Here is a 21,694-nt window from a genome sequence, read left to right as displayed (position 1 = left end):
GGGGTGCAACTGGGGCTGCTTGAGCAGGAGCCAGGGCATATGGGGCACGATCGAGATTGCAGCAAAAGTTCCAAAAGTGGACTAGCGGAAGAACTGCCGGCCTCCTTACCTGCAAACGACTCAAAATCCCCATCTTCCCTTACTGAGAAACACAACAGGACCTGTGATGATGGGAGCTGCCATTCGACATCTTATGGGTCCATTTAATATTTAGCTTGAATTTCAATGTTGCACTGCATCCTGGACCCCAGCTCCTCACAAGACGTGCCATTTAGGGCTTGTGGGGAAAGGTTCTTCTCGTTGTCTGCCTTAAGCTTTCTTTTCTATCCTCTGTAAACTTACATGTGTTATATAAAGAGCTCGTGCTCGGGGGCTTGTGGTGTTGCAATATGGGAGGAAAGCTTTTGGGAGGAAGTCAGCTTGAGAAACCGTCTCTTCTTGCACTGTCAAAACACCCCACTATATTGCGTAGGGAGGGGAGGTACTTAATTTCATGTGATACCCCCATGTCTGCTGTCTTCAACAACTGGTAGGTCCTGGAAAGCCGCCATTGGAAACTCCAAGAGGGCAGGCAAGAACTTAAGAGCCTACTGGGTTAAGCCAGTGGTCCATCATTGTGTTCTCATGGTGGCCAAGATGCTTCTGGGGCCCCAGCAAATAGGACCTCAGTGCTACAGCACCCTTCCCCACTTGTGAATACCAGCAATGGGCATTTTGAGGTGAAGAGTGGTGCCTCGCAAGACGAAAAGAATCCGTTCTGTGATTCTCTTCATCTAGCGGTTTTTCCCCGTCTTGCGAAGCAAGCCCATTGAAGGATTAGCGGATTAGCGCTATTAGCGGCTTATCTGCTGATCGGATCAGCTGATAAGCGGCTTAGCGCTATTAGCGGCTTATCTGCTGATCGGATCAGCTGATAAGCGGCTTAGCGGCTTAGAAAAAGGGGGAAGGGAAAAAACCAGCAGGAACTCGCAAGACATTGTTGTCTTGCGAAGCAAGCCCATAGGAGATTCGTTTTGCGAAGCACCTCCAAAACGGAAAACTCTTTCGTCTAGCGAGTTTTCCGTCTTGCGAAGCATTCGTCTTGCGGGGCACCACTGTACCACCTCCAACAGTGGGGGGCAGAATATAACCATTATCTTGCCCTCCACGTACCCGTCTAATCCTCTTTTGAAGCCATCCGAATTGATGGCCATTAGTGCCTCTTGTGGGAGCGGAGTTCATAAACTACATGAAGGACTTTCTTGTCCTTACCTTTGCCCGAAACCTTGGAAGAGCCAGTTGTCAGTCATCGTTGGAAATGCAGTTAGATACTCAGTAGAAAGCAGCTTCCTTTGTTGACCCTTTAATTTTTTTAAAAAAACTATTTGGTATATCCAGGACGTTCCTTTAAGCAGCAACCACCAGCTCAACGAGCATGGCTCAATTCTTGCCAATCTTACAGGCAATCGGGGCTACCAAAGTTTATCAGAAGGGACAGAAAGCCGCAATGCAGTCTCAACTTCCAATGGCCAGCCATTTTCCTTCGCCAGTAGGCTATTCCACCCACCGGCCACCCCCCAAAAACTGCCTCTCATTATTTCATATCTGCTGACATTGCTCAGCCCTCATTTGGGCTGGGTCTTGATGTTACTGCTTAGGTTTGTCTTCCGGATTCTTAGGCAAACCTCCAAATTCCTTTCCCAAGCCCAGTGATATCTGCCTCGTTTATCAGTGGTTGACTCCCATTTCTGTCAGCACTCAGCACCAGTTTGCTGGGGTGGGGGCTGAATTTCCCTCTGCATCTATTGTCACTTCATGAATTCATGCATGGTGAGGTGGTAGAACATTCCAGTGGTCGCATTTGCAAGCATTTGAGTTCAAGCCCTGCAACCAGAGATGTGGCTGCTTGCTGTTTTGCAAGAGGGAAACCTCAGCTGCCCTTGCCGAATGATACAACTACTTTAGCAAAGGCCTGTGGCCTAGTCCCGCCTCAAGCCCTGGACAAACTCTTTTCCTTATCTGGCTTCTTTGCTTCCAGCTTGCTTACAGTTCCTCTGATCTTTTCTCTCTTGGGCAAACCAATTTTCCATTTCCCTCATGCTATATTGCGAACGGTCCTCTGTCCTCCCTCCCCAACGCACAGAAAGGCGGTCGAAATGCTTGCGCACGCTCTTTCTTCACAGCCACTCAGGCAAAAATGGCTTGGTAGGGAGTCCAAGAGAGAGCCTGACGCAACCCACTTTTGCTATCACCTGTCTTCTCATAAAATGGTAGCTCGCAAAGACTGCATTCTGCAGTACAAAAAACGCTCTTGTGCAGGCCAAAACATTTATACTATTTCACACTGAACAGTGCCCACTTTCTTTCCACTTATATCCCACACGAGGATGCCGTGTTCTTTTCCCTCAGCGGGGTGCTCGCTCCCCAAAATGCTGCACAGCTCCCAGCAAATTCAACAGGTGAAGTTCTCTCAGCCAACAGGGAAGGAGCTCAATATAAAATGTAAGAGCAGAGTCTCGCAAGCCCACCCGTTTGTATGCGGCTGCTTTTGAATTAAGTCTAAACCTGCTCGCCTCTAGACTCAGCCGAGCTTAGTGGGGGAAGGATTTGCTGCCTAGGAAAGGAAACAGCCACCATGCAATGAAACCTTGGTAAATTCAGAGGGTTTATATATTAATACCATTCTAAAGAACAAGTATGAGGTTTCACCAGCAGCTGCCACCGAGTCTCCAGTTTTGCCAAGTTTGCCCAACTTTTTAATATATTTATATAATAATAATACTTTTAAAAAAAAAAAAACTCCAAAAAGTTTTTTCAACAAGAGAGTTCAGAGTCACCAGAGAAAGCAAAGGCATTCCCCCCAGTTAAAGATGTATCAGTGTCAGAGACCACCCTCACTTACCCAGCTTCCTTTATGTGCAAGGTATTTTTATTTCCAGCTATAAAAAGGTAGTAGAAAACAGCACTGGACCAGGAAGGAGTAAGAGGTATCTGGTTCTGGCGGGGTCCTGATAGTTTGTGGGGTGTGGCTCTGCCACTGCATTTAACTATATATAACTTCCTGTGGGTTTGACTACAGTGCCACCATCTTTGTATAGGGCTACATTCCTACAAGATGTGCATTGATCTGAGAGATACCTCAACGTCATGGCAACGGTAGCTTAGGACCAGCCACCTTGGAGACAGGTTTGCTGGTACTGATCAGGCTGAACAAGGCGTGATCTAGGAGATGGAACAGACACAACGCCCTTGAAAACTGTGATAGTTGACACTTGAAATATGCAGTGCACTTGCAGCAATGTATGCTCTTTGACTGGCCATGAGGCTAAGAGTTTAAAAAAAAGGGGGGGATTCCACAAAGTGGGGAGGGCAGGGAAATCCGTTATGGCTCAGTGGATTCTCTCTGTGCATTAAGCACCTACAGCCTGCAAAAAGCACTTCTGGCTTTCTTCTGCTCCTCCAATACTCATAGATATTGTTAAAGACAGTAGTAGCTGGGGTGTGGAGCTGATTCACAGAAGATTATTCCCCCCCCCCCCCACGGAAGGTATTAATGTGTACAAGTTGGGAAAGAGACATATGCATGACACATGGGATTTCTGCAGTTTTCAGTGCAGACTCCCATGCAGAAATCTTCATCTCATGCAAAACAGCTCCCAGTGGCTCCTGGTCCCCTCTCTGGAGAGTCTTTGCCGACAGCCACATCAAGGAACAGGGAGTTCCACAGGTGACAGTTATCTCTAATGCGGTGGACTGGCAAAAGCGGGTGGGAGAGAAATCCTACAAACGTATGCTGTGGAAGAAGATAAAAGTAGAAATCGCCGAGGAAAGGGAATTTAGAGAAAAAGAAAAGTTGCCCCCGCCCCCAGGGCAACAGTCTGAAAAGCCTGACTCAGGTAGGAGAAGGGTTTCATTGAGCTAGGGCTCAGCCCCAGAACCTGTTTTCATTGCTAAGGCTCAGCCCTGGAACAGGTGAACGGAGAACAAAGTGTTTCTGAGTGTATGTAAAGGGCCTCGCTATCTCGACCATGGAGTGGCTCATCGCCTGTCCCCCAAAAAACTCCTCCCCAGGGGTTTCAGCAGCTTCTAAAACATGGCGAGCAAGCCCCGGTGTTGTGGGGAAGGGGCTCCAGAAGGACAGGGTCTGCAGCTGGAATTGTGAAGCTTTATTAACTCTCTTCAGTGGGTGCTGAGGTGCGTCAGAAACAACCTTTCCCCTCTCTCCTCCCAAATGGTTTCTGACCTGTTGACTTCTCCGGCGGCCCTCTACTGTTTCAGAAGGGGTCAGGCCCGACTCATTGGTTTAAAAAGAAGCCCCCCCCACAAGACACTTTTAGGTTTGCAGCCAACCACCCCACCCCTCCCCATTTGTCCCATATCCTCCCCCCCCCCGTTTCGCTGACAAAGCCTCAGGCTAGTGGTTCCTCTATCTCTTCCCCAAATAAAACCATCCCCTATCTCCTCAGTGGTCCACGAGGCCTCCACCGACGCGCTGCTGGGGGCTGCTGAGGAGGCACACGCTACGTATCCCCCCCTCCAAATATATAAAGCATGATACAAACACTCCCCTCCATCGACGATGTAAGACACACACATACACACACACCCCTCCATCGGTACACAGAAACACCCCCAATTTGGTCCTGCCCTTTCATCTGGGAGATTGGTCACTGATGCTGCCATGTTGCTGGATGGGGCAGCTGCCCAGGCTGTCTCCGCTGACGGCTTAAGTCAGTTGGCAGCTGGGCTTGCGAGAGAGGCCGAGGGTGACTTTTTCCTTCTGCGCTCTCCCCCCCCCCGCCCCTCCCCATCCCCAAGCGCTCCCTGGCAGGAGAGAAGAGGGATTAGAGTGAAAGGAAGATTTGAGCAGATGGTCCGTCTGCAGTACCCTTCTGTGGACACCCAAGGTTTCATTCACAGCTGCCTGGGTGGGGAGGGGATGCGGTGGTGGTGGGGAGATGTTTGGGGCCAGAAGGCACTTGGAGGAGACCAAGGAGTTGCAGGCACAAAGGGGTGGGGTGGGGAGATGGGGGGCACAAAAGTGACTCCTCAAGGGAGTTTGTTTGGCAGCGAGGTTGGCCGTCACTGACATGCTTACCCACACGCACGCCGTGGCTCAGGCTCCCACCCGCCCCCTGACATACACGCATGCACACACATATGTACAGTTGCCACACGGGTGCCCCCACTCCCCAAACCCACCGCATTGTCCGTGGTACTGTCGCCCAGGTTGTTGGGGGCACTGAGGCACGACAGGCAATGATGGGCATCAGCCTAGAGCTTTTGGGCGCTTGACCGACCCCCAACCAAACCATGCTACGGCTTGGAAAATCCACAGGACAATTTGGTTTTTTTAAAGGAACGGTACGAATTGCCCACCCTGCCCCCAAGGAAAATGGGGGGGGGTGAAGAGCCCCAGTAATGCCTTCCAGTTCACCTCCACTCCCAATAATGTCAGGGCAAGGAGCCAACGCTAGTTCTGGTCGTGCCAAGGCTGGGTGGGGATAAGGGGCTCTTGGAACCGGAGCCACACAGAACAAGGCCACGTCCACCTCCTGGGATTTGGCAGAAGGTCTCTCAGAGCAGCAAAACTTGCTTTGTCCCAGAAGTGGGCACACACACACACAGCAGTTCCTGTGCCCCACGTTGCTGCCTGGCTCACAGTGGCTGATGTCTGTGGAAAAGGGTAAGAGGCCCAACTCGCTTAGCCTGTTGATGCAGCACTTCTTAACCTGCCTTGGGCAAGGCAAACTTCTCAGGTGGTCGCGGGGCATGCTGGGAAAAAGAACACAGAGTACAGCTTGGCCACAAGCCGCCTCTCGCTCCATCAGTCTGTCCTGTCAAAAGTCCGGGCGGTTCCTGTTCCACCAAGCATTTGACGAGATGGAGAGGGCAGGAAGTGGCGCCAAGATTGCGTGCGGGAAGCCTGACCTCTGTGGTCCGGGCGATCTCCGCTCCCCTCCCCCAACTGTGCAACGAGAGCGACCCATCCCCCCGCCCGCCTCCTCGCACGCACACTTCTGCCCGCTACTTCACGTTGAAGACCATGAGCGGGCGCTCTTCGCGTTTCTGCCAGGGGCTCTTCTTGTCCCCCTGGTCGTCCGTCCCTTCCGAGGGCTCGTTGCTGTCATCCTCCGGGCTGGTCATGGAGTCGCGGCGCAGCTCGCTGTTGCTGTTGCTGCTGCGAGAGCTGTTTCCGCGGCTGCGCCCGCGCCGGGGGATGGTGGCCGCCCGGTGGTCGGCGTTCTCGTCCAGGAGGGGCGTCAGGGAGTTGTCCTCGGGGGAGCAGATGGCGGTCCGGCTCTCGCTGCTGCTCGGCTCCGTGTCAGCGTCGGCGAAGACCAGCTTGGAGTAAGCGGGCCCCATAGCAGGCGGCGCCAGACGCTCCTCCTTCAGCCTCTTGGGGGGCTTGGCCTCGTTGACGTCCACCCCGGAGTCCAGGCTGGCATCGTTGCTGCGGCTCCTCTCATTGCCCTGGAGGTCGATGTACGAGTGGCGGACTTGGGAGGACCGCCCGTCCAGGGACACAAACCAGGCGCGAGGGTGTTGCTTCACACCCAGCTCCAGCAGCTTCTTCTCCGTCAGGGCTTGTAGCTCCCCGTTCAGCTGGGCCATGGTGGACTCGTTCAGCAGCACTGGGATGGTGACGGAGCCGCTCACGGACTGCGTGTGGGGGCCCCAGCCCTTCCCCTCGGCCTCTTCCCCCGGGTGCTGCTGCAGCTGGAATTGCGGGTGCTGCAGCTGTTGCTGCAGGAAGGGCTGCTGCTGCCTCTGCTGCTGCTCCCCGGCCACAAACTGGTGAGGGATCCCCATGCCGCCCGGGTCCAGGTCCGGCTGGCTCTCGGAGCCCCCCGCAGGCTGGTCTGAGGGAGCCAGGCGCATGTAGTGGGCCGGGATGACCAGCGTCGGCATCACGTTCCGGTACATGGAATCCTTCATGTGGTCGATGGATCCGCAGAAGATGAGCTGACCGGGCTGGCTCAGGGAGGTGGGGCGAGCCAGGTGGTCCACGGACTGCGACATCATGAACTCGGGCGGCTTGGGCTCCCCTTTGTGGCCCCCGTAATGGTCGAAGGGAGGCGGGAGAGGCGGCGGCGACGGGGGCTCCTGCGAGTAGCCCTTGCTGTCGTGGCGCGCCTGCTTGCTCTTGTCCTCTGGGCGCTGGTGGGAATAGCCGCGCTTGTAGTCCTCGTGGAGAGGGGGCTCCAGGGCACCGGGCACATCCATGGAGCGGGCCGCCTTGAGGGAGTAGCCCTCCGCCACTTGAGCGTAGCTGTCCTTAAGGGCCCCCCGCTGGCTCAGAGTGTCCGCCATGGAGGCCTTGCTGGCGTGGCGGGCTTTCTGGTTGGACACTTGCTTGAAGAACTCTTCCCGGGAGCTCTCAAACTCCCGGGAGGAGGAGAAGGCCGACTTGAGGATGGGTGTGTGCACATCCGTGTCCCCGTTGGAAGAGGCCGTCTCCAGGTGGCTCGTGCAGATGAGGTTGATCTGGGACATGGAGGTGGCCTGGTCTTTCTTGGAGGCATCCAGAGCCCCAGAGAGTTGGAGCTTTCTGTGTTGTTGACGTGGCTTCAGGCACAGCCTCCTGGAAAGGGGGAAGAAGAAGAAGTAGAAGAAGAGTTTGGATTTGATATCCTGCTTTATCACTACCCGAAGGAGTCTCAAAGCGGCTAACATTCTCCTTTCCCTTCCTCCCCCACAACAAACACTCTGTGAGGTGAGTGGGGCCGAGAGACTTCAGAGAAGTGTGACTAGCCCCAGGTTCACCTAGCAGCTGCATGTGGAGGAGCGGAGATGTGAACCTGGTTCCCCAGATTACAAGTCTACCGCTCTTAACCACTACACCACACTGGCACTGGAAGAAGAAGAAGAAAATGTAGGTGCAGATAAATTCACAGGTAGCCATAGCAGAAGTGCTCTAGCTCAGGGGAGGGACATGTGCCTTGCACAGGGCAACATCAAACTCTAAAAACTTCCCTGAGCAGGGCTGCCTTCAGATGTCTTTTAAAAATCGCATAGCTGTTTATCTGTTTGACATCTGATGGGAGGGTGTTCCGCAGGGCAGGCGCAGCTTCCGAGAAGGCCCTCTGCCTGGTTCCCTGTAACCTCGAAATGAACCACATTGTGATCTTCAGATGAAGGGCAGTATACAAATTTAGATACTAATAATTGGATGCTCCTGCCTTTTGGATGTAGGGTTGTGTGCTGTGGGGGTGTGAGAGGAGAATTTCTCAGCTCTTTCTGCCTATATAATTCTATAAAAGTAAAAGAGTGAATGGACTCTTAAAGAAGTTTAGAAGTCAAGGCATTCAGGGCCGAAGGAAATGAACCCTCTTCCCCGGGACACAAGCAAGCTGGGTTTGAGACCCACCAGTAGTCATGCAAAGCACTTAATTTCTAAAGCGAAAGGTGCTTGCTGGTACCTCTGGCTGAAATTTCCCTCCTCCCCATTCCCAGTTCAATGTGTGTCCGGATGCCTGTTCTCTGGGGTTCTGCTGTCCTCTTTTACTACACAGAAGTGTTCACTACGGCATAGGGTTGGGTGGCAAAGAGCAAAGGAGCAGAGCCTTGGGAGAGTGGGAGGGGAAAGGAATGGACCCATGACTAATTGGCCAGAGGCTGCCTGACATTTTGCAACAAAGTGCTTGCAACAGCTGTCAAATTCCTCAGGACTATTCCTGCAATCCTCAGCTCAGCTGCCTTTCCTCGTGCCTGGGCCCTACTAGAACAGATCATTTGCAAGAGGGCTCCAATTTGCAGTGTGGTTCCTTCCCACGAATAATAATGTTGGGGCGCAAAGTTCTATAATTCCAATTTTACTGATGGGGAACAGAGCCAGATTATGTTAGCGGTAGACTTGAACTCAGGTCTCCCGGATCCAAGATCTCTGAAGCATTCCAAGGACACGTGTGTGTGTGTGTGTGTGTACAGTCATACCTTGGGTTAAAGTCACTTCGGGTTAAATCTTTTCAGGTTGCGTCCCGCGGCGACCCGGAAGTAACGGAACAGGTTTTGCCGCTCGTGCATGCACAGACGCTCAGAATGGCATCACGCGCATGCGCAGCGAATCGCAACCCGCGCATGCACAGATGCGGGTTGCATTCTGCTCATGATGTGAACGGGCCTCTGGGACAGATCCCATTCGCATCCAGAGGTACCACTGTGTGTATGTGTATGTTTGTTTGTGTGTGTGTGTGTGTGTGTGTGTGTGTGTGTGTGTATGTTTATCACCTACAACAAAACCTGCTTCGTGACACCCTTGGCAACTTGAGGCACTGACTCCCAACTTAGCTGAATTCCCTCACCCTTCCTGGTGAAAAAGGGAAAGGGAAAGAGAAACCTTCAGAAACCGCAGCTGTGAGCTGTATCTAAAGGGGTCGCTGGGGAGAAAAGGGGTTTGTCCGTGATCTCCTCTGATGCCTGAAACTTTCCATCTGCCTCCCCGCTTCCATCTGCCTCCCCTACAGAGCCCCAGTAGCTGAAGTCTTTTTGCAGTTCCATTCGAGAAAGAAAGGTCCCTCAACTGGCGCCCAGTTCAAATGGCCCATTGGCTCAGATCCAGCCTGCGGGCTGCCAGTTCCCGACCCCCACAATACCCAGATGAAATGAAAGCAAAAATACAGTAAATAAGACCTTGCAGCGATAGGGAGGGTGAGCTTTAGAAAAATGAATGTGGTTTGAGAAGGCAAGGCTGGAAGTGGGAAGTTGGGCAAGCAGCACTCACCTGCAGTAGTAGATAAGCAGGCAGAGCAGGATGAGGACCAGCAATGCCAGGGCACCCAGGATGGTGAGCAAGAAAATTGTGTGGTAGGTGGCAATGTCCTTTATGCCTCCAACTGCACTGGCCAGCCCTGCAATGAAGAGACCTCTTTAGGGGCTGACTTGAAAGTTTCCCTAAAACATCTATGTTGGAAATGGGATGACGTACTAAATGGGGTTACCCTGGATCTGATCCAGCAGGGCATAAAGATGTAGCTAATTTGTGTGTGTGTTTTTAATCCCAACTATATAAATTTCCAAACCAGGCACAGGGGCTCTTTAAAAGCTTGATTTAAAGTCATGCCTATAATTTTAAGGCAATTTTTCTAATTACTAAACATTTTGCGCGTGGCTTTATTTTTATTAAAACATCAAAAGAAGGGTCTGATTAAAAATGCTCAGATTAGCGGAATATAATTTCAAACAGATTTATATACGGGGCTTTTTTCCCAGCGGGAACTCGCTGGGACCTCCCAGGTGGGTGCCATTGAAATTGCAAGAGAACAAGGGAGGTGTTCATGATGGTGAGTTCCAGCACCTCTTTTCTAGAAAAATAGCACTGGATATCTACAAATATAAATATGAGCAGATTTATGCAGGGAGGGATTTATTCCCCATATTCATTTTGGTTCTCCCTAGATGCCCTTTCCCTTAATCCCAGACTTATTTCTATTGCATTTTTTCAGTTTTTATCATGCTTTTCTGAGCATGTCACCCACCCCAGCTCTGGCTGCATTTATTCAGAGCTTGTTTGGCAACCACTCCACACAAACTGAGAGGCACTCATTTTTCAGGAATTCTTAATTCACAAGATACCACATTCCAAGCAAATTCCCACAGGTGTGCAGAGAATGTACACTCCCGCTAACACAAGAGATCTGCTAGCACCTTCCTGGCTGGTTCTTCAGCAAAGTAATTAAGAATTTGGTGGTGATATTTTACCCGTTGTTGGAGACAGCATGGCAGCTGCCCAATAGCCCAGCTGTGGGGAGACAAACGTCCAGTAAAGCTGGTTCCCTTCCTTGCGGATGAGGCCCGTCCCATTCCGAATCCACAGACCTGAGAGAAAGAAGAACTGCTGAATCAAAAGTACAGTGGTGCCCCACAAGACGAATGCCTCGCAAGACGGAAAACCTGCTAGACGAAAGGGTTTTTTGTTTTTTGAGCTGCTTCACAAGACAATTTTTCCTATGGGCTTGCTTTGAAGTGTTCCGGTTTTTTTCTGCTCCCCCCCCTTTTCTAAGCCGCTAAGCCGCTAATAGCCTTTTAGCCGCTAATACGCTAATCCTTTAATAGCCGCTAAGCCTTTAATAGCCGCTAAACCGCTAATAGCGCTAATCTGCTAATAGGGTTGCTTCGCAAGACGAAAAAACCGCTAGACGAAGATACTCGCGATTAATTTCGTCTTGCGAGGCACCACTGTAACCTGAAAGGCCATCTGGACCAAGCCCTTTCCCAGATGAAGGGCTGGCCACTCACCAGCCCCATCCCTAACCTGCAAAACCTATAAAAGGTAAAGGACCCCTGGGGAGTTAAGTCCAGTCAAAGGCAGGGGTTGCAGCGCTCATCTCGCTTTCAGTCTGAGGGAGCCGGAGTTTGTCCACAGAAAGCTTTCTGGGGCATGTAGCCAGCAGGACTAAACCGCTTCTGGCACAATGGAACACTGTGATGGAAACCAGAGCGCATGGAAATGCCATTTACATTCCTGCCACAGCGGTACCTAATTATCTACTTGCACTGGTGTGCTTTCAAACTGCTAGGTTGGCATAAGCTAGGACAGAGCTATACAGCTAGGCCAGCAGGGGTGTGTGTGGGTGGGTGTGTGGGTGGGTGTGTGTGTGTGTGTGTGTGTGTGAGAGAGAGAGAGAGAGAGAGAGAGAGAGAGAGAGAGAGAGAGAGAGAGAGGCCACATATTCTGTTGTGCAGAAGAAATGCGAAGGAGGAAGAGGCAACCTAGAGAACCAATGTGGTCCCAGGCATAGTTCTTGATTCCATGGCTCCCCCAGCCCCAATTGGGCACCTCAGGAACTTTCCCCCCAATTTCAGACAGGCCAGTGGCTCCTCATGAACCCACTATGCGCTGCTACAGAGGTTTCAACAGAGCTCATTCCTTAGATGAGCCAAGAAGACCCAGGCAAATTGGAGCAAGCAGGGCACTGTAGAAACAAACAATGTCCATATAATCCCCTTCCTTTCAGCCACAAATGACGGGTGGTCCCAAACTGGAATCAAAAAGTGGGAGCAGAAATCCAGACGTCAACTCAAAATGCTTTCAGCACCAGCAATAATAACCCCCTTATAAGAGCATAGCCCCCCTCCCAACCAGTCTTCCATTTACAGATGTGGCATAATTACTTCCCTACCCCTGGAGTCCTGCTAATGGACTTTTATAAGCACTTAGGTGGTTTTATGGCACCGCACAGCCATGGGTGACAGGGGAGTTGTTTGGGGTCTGGAAAGAGGCTGGCGCACCCCCCGCCACAAGACCCTTGTATACATCTGCAGGGTGCTTTCTCCTACAGAAGCAACATTGCTCTCTGCCTTGTGTGCCTGTGGAATGTGGCAAGAACTGAGCAGTTCGGATGTGTCTGCAGACCAGGAGGATCTTGCCCGCTCTCACCGCTCTTGAGGTCAAAGCGCCAGGCCGGCACGCTGGTGGCTGCTGCAGCGGCAGTGTCAGGCGGCAGCGGGATAGAGAGGTGGACGGAGCCAGAGAGCTGGATTTCTGTCCCGTTGCCAGTGAAGAGGTGGACGCTGACAGCGACGATGGGCACCAGCTCCAGCCATGTGCTGTTGGCTGCGAGGGGGCAAAAGGGTTAGGAAAAGAGTTGCTTCCGCCTCCAGAGACATCCCAAGATACTTTGGTTCCCAAGGCAGAAAAAACTAAAGTCCCCCCCCCCCATGCACCCCACCCAATGATCGTAGAATTGCAGAGTTGGAAGAGACCCCACGGATCATCTAGTCCAACCCTATGCAATGCAAGAATATTCAGCAGTCCCATACAGGGATCGAACCTGCGACTTTGGTGTCAACAGCAGTATGCTCTAACCAACTGAGCTGTCCAGTTGATAAAGCTATACAGTCGTACCTTGGTTTTTGAACAGCTTAGTTCTCAAACATTTTGGCTCCCGAACACCACAAACCCAGAAGCGTCTGTTCCGGTTTGCGAACTATTCTTTTAAGCCGGACGTCCAACGGGGCTTCCGATTGGCTGCAGGAGGTTCCTGCAGCCAATTGGAAGCCGCGCTTTGGTTTCCGAACGTTTTGGAAGTCGAACTGACTTCTGGAATGGATTCCGTTCGACTTCCAAGGTATGACTGTACTAACAAACCTCTTCTTGTTAATTACTCACCCTTCACCCTAAGGGCAGGTTGCAAAACACAACAGTATTAAAAACAGTTTGAAACAACTTAACGATCAGAAATGTAAGGTGGGTCAGAAAAACACACACCTCGTGTAACAAAATCCAGGGTAAAGAGGTGTGTGCCTTGCCGGAAGCTGTATAATAAAAGTGCAGGATGAACTTCTGAGTTCTACAGCTTAGGGGCCGCCACAGATAAGGCCCTCTCCCAGGCCTCTGAGGTCAGAGGAATTACCACAAGGGCCCCTTTTGTCACATCTCAGCACCCAAAAGGGTCTGCAGTGAAGGAGGTGGTCTTTGAGGTATTGAGGGCCTAGATAATTTTTAGGGCTTTACACACTCATGTTCATTTCCAGACCTTGAACTGGGTCTGGAAATGAACTGGCCACTGATGCAGCTGCTGCTTTTTTAAAAAAAGGGACACTATGAGATCTAAACAGAACCCCAGCCAGAAATCTGGCAGCTGCAATCTGTTTGCTGCCCCCAAAATCCACTGCTTTAGGGCAGACAACTATCCCTCTGAGCAATCAAAGGGCTGGTTCCACAGCCTTCAACATTCCGTATCGCATCCTCACCATTTTTCACCCAGGATCTGGGCCCAGTCCCCTTACCGCTGCCGTTGCTTTCAGCCCCGATGAAAGATGGGAAGCCCCTCATATCCGGCCCACTGCTGGCGGCGGTCAGGGAGGCCGAGAGCTGGCTGTAGGTGGAGCTGCGGGGCAGGCGGGCGGATTTGCGCTGGAACTGAGCCCACGGCTGGCTCTTGGCCCCTGTAAGAATCAAGCATTTCAGCTGCCGGCCTACCGAGGCAGCACTCACACAGAAAACTGTGGGATGCAGCTTGGCCCGATCCCGCCCACAGTTTGTAACCTGAGATTATTGTGGACATGCGACCTGTCAAATGCAAGGAAGCATCCCTGAGCACGCACATAGTGCTTTCTGCTCACCATTCAGGAAACAAGAGCCGCTGCCAGCAATATACAGTGGTACCTCCGTTTTCAAACATCTCTGTTGACGAATGTTTCGGTTTTTGAACGCCGTAAAGTCAGAAGTAAATGCTTCCGTTTTCGAACGTGCCTCGGAAGTCAAATTTCCGAGGTGGTTACTGCTGAGTGCAAGAGCCTGTCGGCTGTTGAGTCCTATCGGCTGGAAAAGCACGTCTTGGTTTTTGAACGTTTCAGAACTCAAACGGTCTTCCCAAACGGATTACATTAGAAAACTGAGGTACCACTGTACTCAGCTATGCTCTGTACAGTGGTACCTCTGGTTACGTACTTAATTCGTTCCGGAGGTCCGTTCTTAACCTGAAACTGTTCTTAACCTGAAGCACCACTTTAGCTAATGGGGCCTCCCGCTGCTGCCGCTGTGCAATTTCTGTTCTCATCCTGAGGTAAAGTTCTTAACCCGAGGTACTATTTCTAGGTTAGCGGAGTCTGTAACCTGAAGCGTCTGTAACCTGAAGCATATGTAACCCGAGGTACCACTGTATAGCATAGGGCTGCTCAAATTCATGACAACACGTGGAAGTTGCGCTGCTCTATATGTATGCCAGTTTTTGTGAGTTTATATTGACTGTAATTCACCTTTTTAAAACGTATTTAGCCCTTGGAATTTAGCCCTTGATAAGAGGATTCAGTATGCTGAGGAAACCATGCTCAGCTCCTCCCCATGGATAACAGGAAGGCAAGAAATTATGAAAGGTGAGCAATATGAGAGTGACTTGCCTCATTTGGCAAGTTTATGGAGGCACCTCTCTTATCGAGCCCATTAGATCAGAGCAGAGGTCACTGGCCATCTCCCTCCAGGGACCTAGAGCACCCCCCACCCTAATTCTCTCACCCACCACTTCACAGCACAGCAACCCATCTCAATCCCAGACTCCTGACCAGCTCACACCTAACCCAGGGTCACCTCCTCAGCTCACTCGCTTATACCAGGGACATCCAACTTCCAAGAGACTGCGGTCTACTCACACAATTAAAATCTGACAGTGATCTACCCCTTTTTGGGGGGGTTCAGGTCGAAGTTGTTGGGCTTTTTTAAGGGAAGAACCTCACATTTGGGGGGGCGGGGTTTCAGGTCTTTGTTGTTGAGTTTTTTTCGGGGAGGAACATCCCATTTTTTTAAAGGGTTCAGGTCAAAGCTGTTGAGCTTTTATTAGGGAAGTACAAGTACGTCCCATTTTTTTGGGGGGGGGGTTCAGTTCTTAAGCTTGGGGATTAGGTCAAGTAAGTTATAAAAAGTCCCCACCAAGAGATGGCAAATGAGACAGTCAGCCTTGCTGCAAAAACTCCAACTTCCGCACTAGCGATCTGGAGGATGGGGCTGGATGGAGGAGCCAGCGATCTACCGCTATCTACCAAAACCTCCCAGGGATCGACCAGTAGATCATGATTGACCTGTTGGACATCCCTGGCTTATACAGTTCTAGCAAAGGCCCAGAGCACTGACCTTCCTACTTCCCTCCTCCCGTCATCCAGCCCAGCTCAAAAAGTCCCTTGAGCTGCAGACGTCTCTCCCAAATGCCCTCTGCGAACTGGCATGGTGCTGATGACTGCCTCCCCCTGCAGGCACAGACTGCCAGAGGCCTTGGAGGAGGTGCAGAGCTTGCACAGAGCAAGCCAATGTTTCCCTTCGTCTCCCCTGACCACCACTTACTTCCTAGTAGTGTGAACAGAGGGCAGCAATGTGCTCTGCAATCTTAAACAGGGCCAGCATCCCCTGCAGCCCAGAAGATGGCACTAGCAATTGTGTGGGATCCCCAATCCCCAGACAGCCAAGCTGGCTCCCCGGGTGCCGGCCACATGCCCTTCACTTTCTGACAAACGGAATGGAGGACTTACCTGGAGAGCCGAGGAGGATCTGTACCAGGTCATCATAGAGGATGAGTGTTGCAGGGCGCTCGGGGAGCAGATAGAGGCTGACGGAGGCATAGACTGCAAAGGGAAATTGTGGGAAGGAAGAGAGAGAAAAAGAATCAGACTTACTCAAAGTCTTTCTGTGCCTAGCAGCAAGTTTCCTGATAACTTCACGAAGTACCGTATTTTTCGCTCTATAGGACGAACCTGACCATAGGACGCGCCTTGTTTTAGAGGCGGAGAACAAGAAAAATAAATTCTCCCCCTCTCTGCTCAGTGCCCCTTCAGCGAAGCGGCAGGAGAAATGGAGCCCCTTCCATTTCTCCTCCCGCTTCGCTGAAGGGGCGCTGCGCAGCTCTCTCTCTCTGCTGAAGCCGGGAGAGTCTTGCTTTCCTGGCTTCATCGAAAGCAACCCGAAGCCTCCAGAGCACCGCGGGACCTCCCGCTGCACTCCGGAAGCTTCAGGTTCCTTTTGCTGAAGTCAGGAGAGTCTATCCCTGAAGCCTGGAGAGCGAGAGGGGTCAGTGCGCACTGACCCCCTCTCATTTTCCAGGCTTCAGCGAAAGCAACGCAAAGCCTCCAGAGCGCAGAGGGAGCGCTCCCCCTGCGCTTCAGAGGCTTCGCGTTGCTATCACTGAAGCCAAGGAGCCTGCATTCGCTCCATAAGACGTACACACATTTTCCCTTAATTTTTGGAGGGGAAAAAGTGTGTTCTATAGAGTGAAAAATACGGTAGTATGTCTTGGGGGTAAAAGCCCCTAGAAAGAGTTCTGTTGCAGGGTGGCAGGAGGTACAGAAAAAGAAACGGAAAGGAAAAATTGGGTGTGCTCCTCTCTGATGTGATCGTTTGCAAAGACTCAGCCCAAACATCACACCAGTCTATGGCTTGCACTAATCCTAGTTTCGAACTCAAACACTTGAGCTTCCAGGTGTACAACTGGCAAACCACAGTTTAGAACTGTTTTTCTTCTTCGGTTATCTGTCAATACTCCACTCTCAAGGCAGAATAGCTTCCAAAGCACTAGTCATAGGTATTGTTTATTAATTTAAACATCACACCAAACCCGAGGGCTCGTCTACACTTCCGCTTGAAAGCATGGGTTATTTTCTGCTTGTTCCGTGCTTGCAGACAAGAGTCTGAATGGTTTTGCCCTTGCTTTCCCCAGGAAAACCCACTACAGTAGAACCTCTACTTACGACCGCCTCCAAGTTGCGACCGTGGCAAACCCGGAAGTAAATACTGGGTTTGCCACCATTTGCACATGCGCAGAAGTGGCTGCCACCATCTGCACGTGCGCAGAAGCGCGCTGCCGCCAAATGCGCCTGCACACAATGGCGCTTCTACCAGCGACCTGGATCGACTTACGGACAGACCTCCGGAACTGATTACGTCTGTAAGTAGAGGTTCTACTGTATTTAGTGCCAAATCAGAGAAAACATCAATCCAGAGAAAACCCAATTGATATTTGCTCCAATTCAAAAGTTAAGATTGGGTTTCCCTGGGGGAAAGCAGTGGGGCAAGGGAAAGTTTTGATGAGCCCTTAGTTAAATCCGGCATGCGGCCTTTCATGGTGATTTACAATTAACACAAACCATTGTTTCCAAACCCATTCTAGAAAGTGGTCTCCAATTGTGATTTGCTAGCCAAACACAAACTATTCAGACATCACATCAAACCATTATTTAGCTTCATTAATCAAGGCTTGGTGTGATGTCTGAACTGATCCATTTTGCTTGTTCTCTCTTACGAACCACTCATTAGAGGAGTTTGCTTGCTCTTCCTCCCCCCCCCCCCCGCTAATTTATTATTAGTACTGGTCCATCATAAAGTGGGGTGGGGAGTTTAATGGAAATACTAATGGTGGAGTGGGAATACTGATAGTATACACAATGATTTCTGATTATCCTATCCCAAGATAGCAATTCCATCATGAGTCAGCGCAGCTGCAAAATCTGCTCATCTCCAGACCATAATTTAAAGATGGATTTGCAAACCCTGATTAAATCTAAACATGCTGTGAATAACCTCAGTGCAGATATAATGCTGCCCCACAAAAGAGAACTGAGAAACGGAAGGTGGAGAGGAAGAGAAGGAACAGGAGCAGGAGGAGGAGGGGGGGGGAAGGCATGTATAAGGTACCCCTCATCTCTTAATCATGGTTCTCCTCCTACCTAGATGCTCCTTTTATGTTTCCACAAGGGGAAGCTTTTCCTCCACTTTCCCCTTCCCCACTGGGGTCTTTCGGGGCTCTTATTCTTCGACCTCTGCTATTCTTTTTCCCCCCACACACTGTCTCTGGATGACCTCATTAAATCCCACGGCTTTTGGTACCATCAAGACTGGGAGTGGGGAAACCGTAGCTGGACTACAACTCCCATCATGTCTGTCCACAGGCCATGCTGGTTGGGGCTGATGGGAGTCAGAGTGCAACAAGAGCTGGGGGACCACAGGTTCCCTGCCTCTGACTTGTACACTGAGGAAACCCAGCACTTTCTTTCTAGACCAGAACGGTCTCCCTCACCTCCAACTCCAGCTGCTTACAATATCCTAGCCAATCTTTCCACTTGAATAGGTAAAGGGTAAAGGGGACCCCTGGCCATTAGGTCCAGTCGTGACCGACTCTGGAGTTGCGGCACTCATCTCGCTTTATTGGCCGAGGGAGCCGGCGTACAGCTGCCAGGTCATGTGGCCAGCATGACTAAGCCGCTTCTGGCAAACCAGAGCAGCGCACGGAAACGCCATTTACCTTCCCGCCGGAGCGGTACCTATTTATCTACTTGCACTTTGATGTGCTTTCGAACTGCAAGGTTGGCAGGAGCTGGGACCGAGCAACAGGAGCTCACCCCATCCCAGGGATTCGAAACGGCCAACCTTCTGATCGGCAAGTTAACCCACAGCGCCACCGCATCCCTTCCACTCGAATACTTGGTCGTAATTTCATATGCTCAAGACAAGACTTCTCATCTTTCCTCTAAAGTGTTCCTTGTACACTCTCCTTAGCCACTGACAGCATCACTGTTCACCTTATTGGATAGATACAAATCCTCCTCTTTCTCTTTCTCTTTCTCTTTCTCTTTCTCTCTCTCTCTCCTTAATCAGTCTATTGCCATGCTCTGCCTCTTCCTCCTTTACAACATTGGGGAAAATGTATCTGTCTCTCTCCATCCCGGTTCACCCCCTAGTCATCTCTCACCTGGCTACTCCAATTTCCTTGTATTATCTTACCTTGGTCCCCTTCACCTTTACCGAGTGTTCTGGGGCCAAAACAATTCACCCCTCTTGCTGCTCTGACCACATGGTAAAGGACCCCTGGACAGTTAAGTCCAGTCAAATGCGACTATGGGGTTGCGGTGATCATCTCGCTTTCAGGCTGAGGGAGCCAGCGTTTGTCCACAGATAGCTTTCCGGGTCATGCGGCCAAGCAAGACTAAACTGCAACGGGACGCTGTGACGGAAACCAGAGCGCACGGAAACACCATTTACCTTCCCACCACAGCGGTACCTATTTATCTACTTGCACTGGCGTGCTTTTGAACTGCTAGGCTGGCAGGAGCTGGGAAAGAGCAACAAGAGCTCACCCCATCACGGGGATTCGAACTGCTGACCTTCCGATCAGCAAGCCCAAGAGGCTCAGTGGTTTAGACCACAGCGCCACCACTGCCCCATCCCTGGGCACCATGTTATCCAAGCAATCTGCCTCTTCCCAGTGGCTGTTTGCAAGTGCAGCATCCCAACAGCTTTCATTTGTCGTTATAACTTGGGTGGAATAGATTGAGGAAGGAGGGCCTGCGCCACAGTTGCAAGTTTCTTGCAGGTGGACAAAAAGATTTTTGCACAGGCATCCATCACAGGGATTTGAACCGCCGACCTTCTGATCGGCAAGCCCAAGAGGCTCAGTGGTTTGGACCACAGCACCACCTGCGTCCCACATCCCACCTTATACCCCTACACTTGGCTGCCTTGCTGTTTCTGGCCCCAGTGCAGGCTCTTTATTCAAAGCCCCCACCCCCCGTGGCTTTGCCCCCACCTCTTATCTCTTTGTTCTTACATTTCAATGCATCCCACCCTACCTGTGATCTTTGCTCATCCAGCTCCTGATTCTCTCCCTTTCTTCCTTGCTGCCCCTTATGCCTGGAAGAGCCTCCGAGAGCATCTCTGCAATGCCAGCTTTTCTTCCTTCAAATCCTTTCTCAAAACCCACCTTTTCTAGATGCGATACTGTGCTGTAACTAATCATAACCACATGTAATTGATATATAAACACATGCTCTTCCCATTCATTCTGTCTGGATTGCCCAGCCATTCCTCTGTGGTTTCCCCTGTGTTGAATTACAAGATTGTTAAGCCCTTTGGGCAGGAGAAAGTCCTCTTATCCTCTGGAAATTATTGCTAACAACCACTGAAGCTGTTAGATTGAACTGAATCTCTTTGCAAGCGAATAGTAAATTTGCAAGTCCACATAACAAAGCAGAATAAAAACTTTTTAAGTCTACGTGGTTCATTCAGCCTTATAGCATGGCAATTTTAGAAAGCTTGATTTTTGTATTTAAAAAACAACAACACAGTTGCAGGAATAGGATCTGAACTAAAGTAAATATTATTATATTTTTCACAGTTTTCATGGTTTTTATTGTGGGTCAAGTAGCAGTGATCAGGGAGGGAGAGATACATTTACCAGCTCGGTAGAGCACAAGGGGATGCGGGTGGCGCTGTGGGTTAAACCACAGAGCCTAGGACTTTGCGATCAGAAGGTTGGCAGTTCGAATCCCCACAACGGGGTGAGCTCCCGTTGCTCGGTCCCTGCTCCTGCCAACCTAGCAGTTCGAAAGCACGTCAAAGTGCAAGTAGATAAATAGGTACCGCTCCAGCGGGAAGGTAAATGGTGTTTCCGTGCACTGCTCTGGTTCGCCAGAAGCGGCTTAGTCATGCTGGCCACATGACCCGGAAGCTGTACGCTGGCTCCCTCGGCCAATAAAGCGAGATGAGCGCTGCAACCCCAGAGTCGGCCACGACTGGACCTAATGGTCAGGGGTCCCTTTACCTTTACTAGAGCACAAGACTTACTCTCAGGGTTGTGGGTTCAAGACCCATGTTGGGCGAAAGTTTCCTGCACTGCAGGGGGTTGGACTAGATGACCCTCGTGGTCCCTTCCAACTCTACAATTCTATGACAAGTTGGATGGTAGACTTCATGGAAATCGAGTTTCCTTGTTTTTTTAGATTCCTAGAAGGCAGAATTTCAACGTGTTCATCTTCAATAAATCTGTCAACCAGCTCTAACAAGTGTTCCCACAACTGCATCCTGGAGCAGCCAAGGCCTCCAGAGCCAAGACAAATGGCCAAAAACGAGGAAAACATGGAGGGTGCTAGACAGATGGCCCTGTCAGGCACATCTGGCAAGGCTTGTCACAGCCCGCCCTCTCCCTTTCTCACAAAGGATGGCAGCTAGAGCATAATTTGAGCCTAGGCTCAGCCTTACAATCTGTTTCAATCTGAGAGTTCAACCCTAAAACATGAGAAGTAGAAATAACTCTGAAATAACTCCGATTTCATCACTCTCCAGGGGAGACAGACCTAAGTGGTCCCTAAATGGCTTCTTGGAACCCCAACGTATCCCAATTTACGACTCACGCACAATCTGAGACACAGGAGTTTGAAGATGTGGGATCTTCCACAAAATCCTGCAGCGAAGAGGGGTTCTAGCAACAAAGTAAAATTTAAGATTGGATCAATAACA

The 21,694-nt window shown here is 50.8% G+C and overlaps 2 protein-coding genes across 7 annotated transcripts in view; both read right to left on the bottom strand.

Moving 5' to 3' along the window:
* GRN (granulin precursor) overlaps positions 1–1,406 on the bottom strand; it is a 35,928-nt gene extending 34,522 nt beyond the window's left edge. Inside the window, exon 1 of the mRNA XM_083470524.1 lies at positions 1,252–1,406. Within this exon, the coding sequence (XP_083326650.1) occupies positions 1,252–1,289 (38 nt within the window). The 5' untranslated portion in view covers positions 1,290–1,406. The remainder of the gene's footprint in view (positions 1–1,251) is intronic.
* A 1,219-nt stretch (positions 1,407–2,625) lies between these two features.
* Positions 2,626–21,694, bottom strand: part of FAM171A2 (family with sequence similarity 171 member A2) — a 43,260-nt gene continuing 24,191 nt past the window's right edge. For 3 of the 6 annotated variants that reach the window (XM_083470515.1, XM_083470516.1, XM_083470518.1), the window contains exons 3-8: positions 15,943–16,035; positions 13,675–13,869; positions 12,359–12,535; positions 10,681–10,797; positions 9,704–9,830; positions 2,626–7,564 (exon numbers count right to left, since the gene is read on the bottom strand). In XM_083470515.1, the coding sequence (XP_083326641.1) occupies positions 6,007–7,564; positions 9,704–9,830; positions 10,681–10,797; positions 12,359–12,535; positions 13,675–13,869; positions 15,943–16,035 (2,267 nt within the window). In that variant the 3' untranslated portion in view covers positions 2,626–6,006. The remainder of the gene's footprint in view (positions 7,565–9,703; positions 9,831–10,680; positions 10,798–12,358; positions 12,536–13,674; positions 13,870–15,942; positions 16,036–21,694) is intronic. The other 3 variants (XM_083470519.1, XM_083470520.1, XM_083470517.1) reach the window with 2 other exon arrangements.

This window comes from Podarcis liolepis (assembly GCF_965112155.1).
Source record: "Podarcis liolepis genome assembly, chromosome: 13".
In the NCBI taxonomy this organism is placed as follows: Eukaryota; Metazoa; Chordata; class Lepidosauria; order Squamata; family Lacertidae; genus Podarcis; species Podarcis liolepis.
This window is presented reverse-complemented; position numbering and strand designations above follow the sequence as displayed.